This window comes from Mastigoproctus giganteus, unplaced genomic scaffold, assembly GCF_048544385.1.
Source record: "Mastigoproctus giganteus isolate SK-2022 unplaced genomic scaffold, ASM4854438v1 scaffold_15, whole genome shotgun sequence".
Taxonomy (NCBI): Eukaryota; Metazoa; Arthropoda; class Arachnida; order Uropygi; family Thelyphonidae; genus Mastigoproctus; species Mastigoproctus giganteus.
In genome coordinates this window covers 4,592,696-4,601,223 of record NW_028328292.1, presented here as the reverse complement: position 1 = coordinate 4,601,223, position 8,528 = coordinate 4,592,696, and the positions used below count along the sequence as shown (strand labels likewise).

The 8,528-nt window shown below is 32.0% G+C and overlaps 1 protein-coding gene across 2 annotated transcripts in view; it reads right to left on the bottom strand.

Annotated features, from left to right (window-relative positions):
• Positions 1–588: 588 nt before the first annotated feature.
• The window catches only part of LOC150074916 (acidic leucine-rich nuclear phosphoprotein 32 family member D-like), a 159,302-nt gene continuing 151,362 nt past the window's right edge, over positions 589–8,528 (bottom strand). Inside the window, exons 7-9 of one of the 2 annotated variants that reach the window (XM_090389394.1) lie at positions 7,715–7,763; positions 1,762–1,862; positions 589–669 (exon numbers count right to left, since the gene is read on the bottom strand). In XM_090389394.1, coding sequence (XP_090245520.1) covers positions 1,801–1,862; positions 7,715–7,763 — 111 coding nt within the window. In that variant the 3' untranslated portion in view covers positions 589–669; positions 1,762–1,800. Of the gene's footprint in view, positions 670–1,446; positions 1,863–7,714; positions 7,764–8,528 lie in introns of those variants that run through there. The other variant, XM_090389393.1, reaches the window with a different exon arrangement.

The window sequence follows — 8,528 nt, the reverse complement described above, 5'->3', positions numbered from 1 at the left end:
CTAGAAATATTTCCTTGCAAAAACTGGTGATTTTATTTAAAATGTTTGTGTGCTTTTTTTGTCAAAGCAACTAAAGCTACAATGAATCAGTGTACTATGTCTGTAAATTTGCATGAATTCTTCGGTCTCTGTGTTTATTTTGCCAGATGAAAAATCTGAGCTTCTGCAAGGTGAAAACCATGCAATCCATGTCAGTGGTCAAGGGCTGCATGGTTTTTTCTGTGTATAATTTAAACATGGTGTAAAAAAAAAGCCCACAAAATGTAAAACAACTTGCCAGGATTTGAGCTCAGGCCTTTATCACATAGATCAGAAACACAAAAACTATAACCAATTGGTTACTTTGCTTTTACATATGTTATTGAACTTGTATTCGGCAAAGTTCATTTCCTGTGCTGGTGACACAAATACACGACATTTTCTTTTGTGTGGAAAAAAGATACTTGATTCCTAAAAATACTTACTGAAGAATAATCTTGAATCAAAATCTAGAAAAAATATAATAGTTACACTGAAGGCACATAGAAATTACCCTTGCAAATATAAACAGCAGGGAACTTGTTAATTAATTTACATACTAAATAAATTGGTTGGTTAAGCAGGCTTCTATTGTAAATTTTTCCTAAGAGATTATGCATACACTGTTACGAATTCCTGACACGACACATCCTATAATAAGGAAAGCACTGATTAATTTTATTATTAATTATTTAAAATAATTAATAAGTAATTTATAAAATAAGAAATTTAAGTAAAATAATAATTATAAATAATAAATTTTAATAATTATCATCATTAATTTCTAGAATTCGCAAAGAATTTTGTTATAACCATTTTAATTAATAACAAAAATCTCTTTTAATATAGGAATCTGAAAATTTAATCTGTAACTTCAATTTCTGATTACTTTATAATATTTAGATTAGGTATTCACACAAAAATATTGAGTTCATAAAAAATTTATTAACTCAGCAAAAAATACAAAGCTCGGTGTGTAGATGAAATGTTGTTTTAAAGGATGATATTGCCATTTCACTTGCCAGGGAGGAAAAAATATTGCAGCAACTATACATAATCCCAACATAATGTATTAAACAAGAATATCTTTTAAGATGATAAAGTTCATTCTTTTCATATGATTAAAAAATTATAGTTTCAGAAAAATAAACATTAATAAAACAAACTTAGAAATGGCATCCTCTAAGCATTTCATAAAGTATTTACATGCTTTTACACATGCATATTGCAGGTGTGCCTATGCATCGAATGCACATATGCGTACATGCACACCACACAAAAATTTATACAGCTGTACAATGAAAATATAAAATATGTCAGATACAAACACTATGCTAAGATAAAAAATAAGCTGAATAGATATGTTTATTTGTAATATTTTTTTAAGGAATAAAATTTGATTTCAAAATATTTATACATTAGTGTAACCTACAAATAAAATAAAAGTTTAATGAAATTTCCAAGAAAAATGTCTTTTGACAGACATACAAATTTTGCCTGATCAACTAATAAAGGCACAATAAAAGAAAAAGTTCAATTAAGGTGCAGATATTCAAATCAGAAAACACGATGGACTTATCAGGCACAATTTCAGTATAAATACTATAAGGCAATATCTTCCTCCTTGAGGTTTGGTTTATATATAGCCTACCCTCATTTCCTTTAATTTCTACTGTCCTGGAAACTAGACAGTAAGAGCTAAAGGCAACACTGGAGATCTCTATAACTGTACATATCACTCACACATGAAAAGATGATCTGATGGGTAATGATGATGGCAACTCAGTCATCTCCTGGATCACTTTCTCGTTTTCTTTTTTGGCCTCGAGGGGAATTATCTCCTGCTACAAAAAAAAAAAAAAAAAAATTGTCAAATGTTTACTGCAAATATTAAGACGAACTAACATTATTTAAAAATTTAATAAGGAGTGCATTTAAAATTAACTCTTGCTTTAAATGAGTTTTTAAATTTAATAACTTTTTTAAAAAAAATTGTGATTATATCTCTGCATAATAAATATAAAATAAAACCGAAAATAGCTTTCTCGACTACAACGCATTACTTAGATTAACTGTAGCATCTAACCTCACCTTGCTATAACACCAGGTGACTATAATGGTCTTAGAAAGTTATTACATTCTTTTCAGTGGGACCAAGTGATGATGTTACAACTGCAAATTTGAACTGGGAAGCATTTGGGGAGGTAATCACAGAAGCTATTAAGCATTTTATACCAACTAAGAGATACTGTTCAAGGTTTATGGATGTCAGATGAGACTATTTCCCAAGAAGAAAAATGCATGGGATGATGAAAATTATCACAGAGCACAGAAACCTAAAGTAAGTACAAACTATACTGTAATCATGTCAGTAAGGGGATTAAGCAAGCTAAGGCACATTATGAGAAGTTTTTTACTGAATGTAAAGAAAGGCAGCAAAGAAGTATATGGTTTATTATCTGGTTCATCCCTTTCTTCTAGGAAAGGGATGAACCACCTGGCCCACTGGATATGAATGCTAACTATCAACTATATATATATATATATATATATATATGAATGCCAAAAATCTATCCAATTACAGCAGACTCTCGATTTACCAGGATCGTATTAACCTGGACAATTCAAGACTCCAAATAAAAAAAAAACAAAAAACCCCAAAAATCATAAAATTCAAGTAATAACTATAAAAAGATGTTTTGCAAGTCGTATATAAGTGACAAGAAGTAGTGTTATAAGTCGTCATTGAGAGATTAATGTACATATTACTTGCAGATCCCCATCTTCACACCTACCACTCAAAAAAAAAAAAAAAAAAAAAAAAAAAAAGACAAATGTTTAGTTTGTTTTGGTGTGCCAACAAAAAGACAAATTTTGTTTCGTTATTTATGTCAGGGATGTCAAAATTTTTTTTTATAATGGTAAATATATATATATTTTTTAATTTAGAAATAGTGAAAATGATGGGTAAATGCAAAAGAGTTGCGCTTTCAGTTAAACAAAGACTTGAAATTATTCAAAAGTTTGAAAATGGTGCATCCGTTAAATCTCTAATGAACCATTATAATGTTGGTGACTAAACCATACGCAGCATTGTAAAAAATAAAGAAGCTATTAGATTTAAAATCGACATTGCAAAAAATAAAGGGAAGCATCGTATTGGACACACAAGTAGTATGTGGAAAGTTTTTTTTTATCTATCACCAAATTTTTTCCATAGGTTGCTGAACATTTTTCGATGCAGTAATTCCCTGACTTAAGAAACTACAAATTTATGTAAATTTGTTTTCACTCTCAATTTTTTTATTTATTTATTTATTATTTTTTTTTTTTTAGGATTGTAAAATTTAAAACAAAAAAATAATAATAATAAGCAATCAATGATGAACACAGCACGCACAAATTGCACAAGTGAGATTGGAGTAACACGCAAAAAAATAGCAAAGAAGAGAAGATTCTTACAATTATTTATAGTTTTTTTTTTTATATGACTAAAGATTTCAGTGAAGGGGACACACACACACTTCCCATAATAACGTAAAACCCACAGAATTCCAGCTATTGGTATTATCGCGAATGCAATAAGATTAAGTTTACTACCTGTTTATAATAGATTGCGCTAATAGAAAAGCCCAATAAAACAGAAAGTGCAAATTGTTTTTATTGTTTTTGGTGACCTCCAGAAATGTGCTTTAGTAAAATGTGAGCTTATGCGGGGTTATAATAGTAAATTTTCGCCTTAACCCCGTGAAGTTCTTTACAGAAATTTCATTTTGACCGTTATAATGGTTCTGACTAAGAGAATAAGTGACAGCGGTACTAGTAAATCTATCAAGGAAAGGAAAGCAATCGATTTGAACCAGAAAATTAAACTAATAAGAATGTATGAAAATGGTCAAAGATTAACAAGTATCGCACTGAATTCAGATCTGTCAATAATAATATAGTAGCAATATGTTACTAGTCATTCCCGAGTTGCGTAAAACTCGACGAAGAAAGTCCTGGAACATATCTCTTACGTATGTTGGAAACTTCTGTATTTTTGGATTAACCGGGAAATCGAGTCTACTGTATATTTAAAAAAGCAGCAGAAGAGGTAAGGAAATCTTTGGCCATTAAGAAAGCATCCTTGGAATCAGGGGAAATACTTACAGAGACTGGAGATGAGCAAATGTCTCTCCGATTCAGAAAGGGGGATAAAAGTGAGAAATGAGTAATTACAGACCCGACTTCTGTTTTAAGGAAAATAAGGAGTCAGTGATTATGGAAGTATTACAGGATTATCTTGATAAAAATGCATTTATATGGAAATAGTAACATGGATTTAACCAATCTATGCTGCAATAGTAGTAACTACCAACTAGTAACTAACAAAAAAATAGGATGGGGGAAAAAAAAAAAAAAAAAAAAATGATTTTGACATCATATACAGTAAACCCCCGCTATTTGCGGTATCTGTATTCGCTGATTTCATATAAAATGAAACCTTAAAAAATGCGAATTTTAAAGCGCCATGAACATTTTCTGCCATAAAAAAACATGGGCATGGCTAAAATTATCTTTCCCGGTCAAAACAGAGCTCATTGGGTGGGGGGAGAGAAGTGACAAAATCGCGAGCGTGGATGTTTCTCGCTAATCCTTGTTCGGTATGTGTTATGCGCTTGCCATGAAAGGTTTCGTCGTTTGTTTTTAATTTATATGCTTTTAAAATTGAATAAATTTATAAATTGATATGCTTACCAAATTGAATAAATTTATAAATTGATATGCTTACAAAATTGATAAATCTACCATTTTGCAGTGTAAAACAGACTTTTTCGAGTGTGTTAACGGAAGAAAGTGACTTTATTGTGGACAAGTTCTTTCTAACCCGTACAAAAATATGGCTACGAATAACAAGGGAAAATGTGAATGTGAAATTATCAAAGAAGGTGATGACATTAGTGAATAAAATTGAGTTATTAGACAAAATTTCTAATGGTGAAAGTGTCTACTGAGTGGCAAAACATTATAAAATCAATGAGTCAACGGTACAATCAATCAAGAAATCTGAAGAAAAAAATCCGCCGTAGTGTCCGTGAAAACGTGCTAATTGCTTCAAAAATTTGCTCTGTAATTCATGATGTTAAATTAGAAAAATGGAAAAGCTTTAAATCTGTGGATAGAAGACCGAACTCAAAATAAAATTCTGTTAAGTTCACTCATTATTCGTGAAAAGGCAAAACTCCGTTATCAAAACTTTAGCGAAATTGGTGATAGCACTGGCGGGATAAGTTTTTTTAGCTAGCAAAGACACTGGTTTGAAAGATTTGTTTGAAATTTCTAATAAATATTACATTTAATATTAAATTGTTTCTTATTTTCATTTCGATGCCATATGCTTGCATTTCACTATGTACCGTCTATGTACATAGTCATATTATGAAGGTACATATAATACATACATAAACAAAATTTTAGACTAGTTTTTCTTATATATTTCATACTTTGGAACGGAACCCCTTTATTACTATGGGAGCCGTAGCTCAGTATTCGCGTTTTCGGTATTCGCGGCATTTCTCAGGAACATAACCCCCGCGAATAGCGGGGGTTTACTGTACTTAGATTTCAGTAAAGATTTTGACAATTCCACACAAAAGACTGCTGTACAAACTGAAACAGTGTGGCATTAGGGGAAAGTTACTACTATGGATAAAGGAATTATTCAGTGGCAGAAGGTTGTTATAAATGGGCACTACTCTTCTTGGAGCAATATTATTAATGACATCCTCCCTCAGGGTTGATGATAGGCCCATTATTGTTTTCAACATTTATAAATGATACTGATGAAGGTATATTACAAGCAAACTGTCTAAGTAAGAAGATGATATAAAGGTTGGTAGGGTGGTTAAATGTCATGCATTGAGAGGTGGCAATTGAGGTTTAACATTGATAAATGCAAGGTGGTGAATATGGGAAGCAGTAATCCCAGAAAAACATACCAACTGAGTATGTACCATACTGAAGGTGATGAGGAATGAAAGAGCCCCAGAGGTAATTGTACAGTCTGAGATGATGTTCTCTGAGCAGTGCAGCTCATGGAGTTCTGTTAATGATATGCAAGAATTTTTTTGCCAACAGAAACAAGGAAATGATTATTTCCTTGTTTCTGTTGACACTGAAGACAACTTATTCCAGTAATCAACAACTCACTGGATAAATGAAAATTTCCAGCAATCCAGTCTAAACCTCTTCTCATAATTTGAGTTTATGACCCTAGTTCTGGAATCATTTATATGAGGGGAGGTTGAAAACTTTCTAGTCTGTCGTAGATGGAATGCTGAAAAGTTGTGAAAAACCCATTTATTTTTCAACAGTCAAGTTTTAAGCCAACACATTTTCTGGCATGATCTACTAGCTTTAGTCACCAATTCAAATAAAATTCAGAAGATTTTGACTCAAACCAGTTGTTGACTACATCCATCACAGAACTGTCACTGTTAAATTTCTGTCAAGTCCTTTTTGAGATTTGTAAACAAAAAAATATTCTGATGGAGCCAAATTTGGTGATTAGGGAGGATGTAATAGCTCAAACCTACAGTCATGCAGTGGTGACTGAGTCACAAACTCTGTGCACTGTCTTGATGCAAAATTACTCCTCTGGCTCATTTCCCATGCCTCTTGAGCTTGAATTCCTCGTGGAAACATCTCAGTATGTCAGAATAATATCATTGATACTGGCATCTCCTTCCAGGAAATCAACCATGTAAACTCCTTCTATATCCCAAAAGATGGCTGACAGAGGAATGCCTCCACTGTTTCGATTATTTTATTCTTTTGTTTGAAACATGGTGCACCCATGTTTCATCCATAGTGATATGCCATCCCCCAAAACTGAGCTTCATTAGCTTCAAAAGGCTGCACAATCTCTTGACAACACCTGCTGACACTTTCCTGCTTCTGATCTGCATTTTCAGTGCAGATCAGAAAAAAAAAAAACTTCTACTACCTACATTTAACAATCCTTGGATGTCCAATGTGTTTGTTCTTCATTGCTATTCTTTATGCCATTAAACTCTTTATGTTTTGATTATAAATTATGTTTTCTGCACTGGTGCATTATGTGTAGGGACCTGCCTTCAGACTTGTGTTGCATTCTTATAACTGATTTAGGATCTATATTCATCCTAACAATTAAGATTTCTTTCTCTATTGCTCTGTTCTTTAACTGCAACATCTTTAGAAATATGTCATAGTAGCCTTCCCTTTTTCTAGGATCACATTCCTAATCAGATTAGATGAGTACCTTAAAGGATTAATTTATCCATATTTAAAATTTTATTTTAAAACTGAAAAGCACGTTTTTCTGCTGCAAAGCATTATGGTAACAAAAAAAAAAAAAAAAAAAAACTAAGTGGGATACCAATTTGTCTGATAACAAACTGGCATCAATACCTTTGTGTCATACCTTACGAGTCTCATTAATGTGCATATGCAGTGCACATTTTTCTATTCCACCCCCCCAACAAAACTGACAGTGACAAACTATCAGCTTGTGCACATTTACAGATCATTAACTGTGATTTGATACATTATCTGAATTTCAATATTACATAGAAATTGGAGATAAACAGTATATTTATGAATAGTTTGTAGGCACAATACCAATCATTTGAGTAAATTGCAATTAAAATCAATAAATACATAAGATTATTACCATCTTGTTCTTTATCATCACCATTGTAATCTTCTCCTTCACTGTCTTCCTGAAATAATAAAATATTATTCAGTAAGATATCAGAACATAAGTATTGTCAAGTACAATGGACCCCTGGTTTACGATATTAATTGGTTCCAGAGACACCATCTCTGAAAATATCATAATTTGAACCCGATAACACATTTTTAGCAATTCATTCCAAGACCTCGGAAGTTAAAATTTTCGCTATATAACTAAACTGTGTATCTCTCTAAAAGGTGATTTTTATTATGGAAATTGTACATATTGATTAAAACACAACATAAAAATTCACTTCAACTAAGGGATGCAAACACAAAACATGCGGCCAATACGTTTACAAACGCTGCTATTGGCTGAGAGGAAGGACCACGTGATCTGGTCAGAGACTATCGTCTCCAAGCCTCCCATCATAAAGTGAAATAAGTAGGTGCTGGTTAACATTATGATCACTGGTTAGTGGAATCAGCTTTAATTTAAAAAAAAAAAAAAAAACCAATTCAAATCAATCAAATGCACTACACTTTCATCATTATCATATGTTCGGTTATAAGAATCAATTTTGAATGCCTTTGTGATATTTTTCTAAAGCACATTTCTGGAGGTCACTACCATAAAACAATAAACACAATTTGCAGTTTCCAGTTTACTAGGCTTTTCTGTTAGTGCAAGCTATTATAAACGGGTAGTAAACTCAGTCTTATTGCATTTGTGATAATAACTAATAGCTGGAATTCTGTGGGTTTTTACGTTATTATGGTGATATGTGTTTCCTCTTCCTCTTCAATCATAT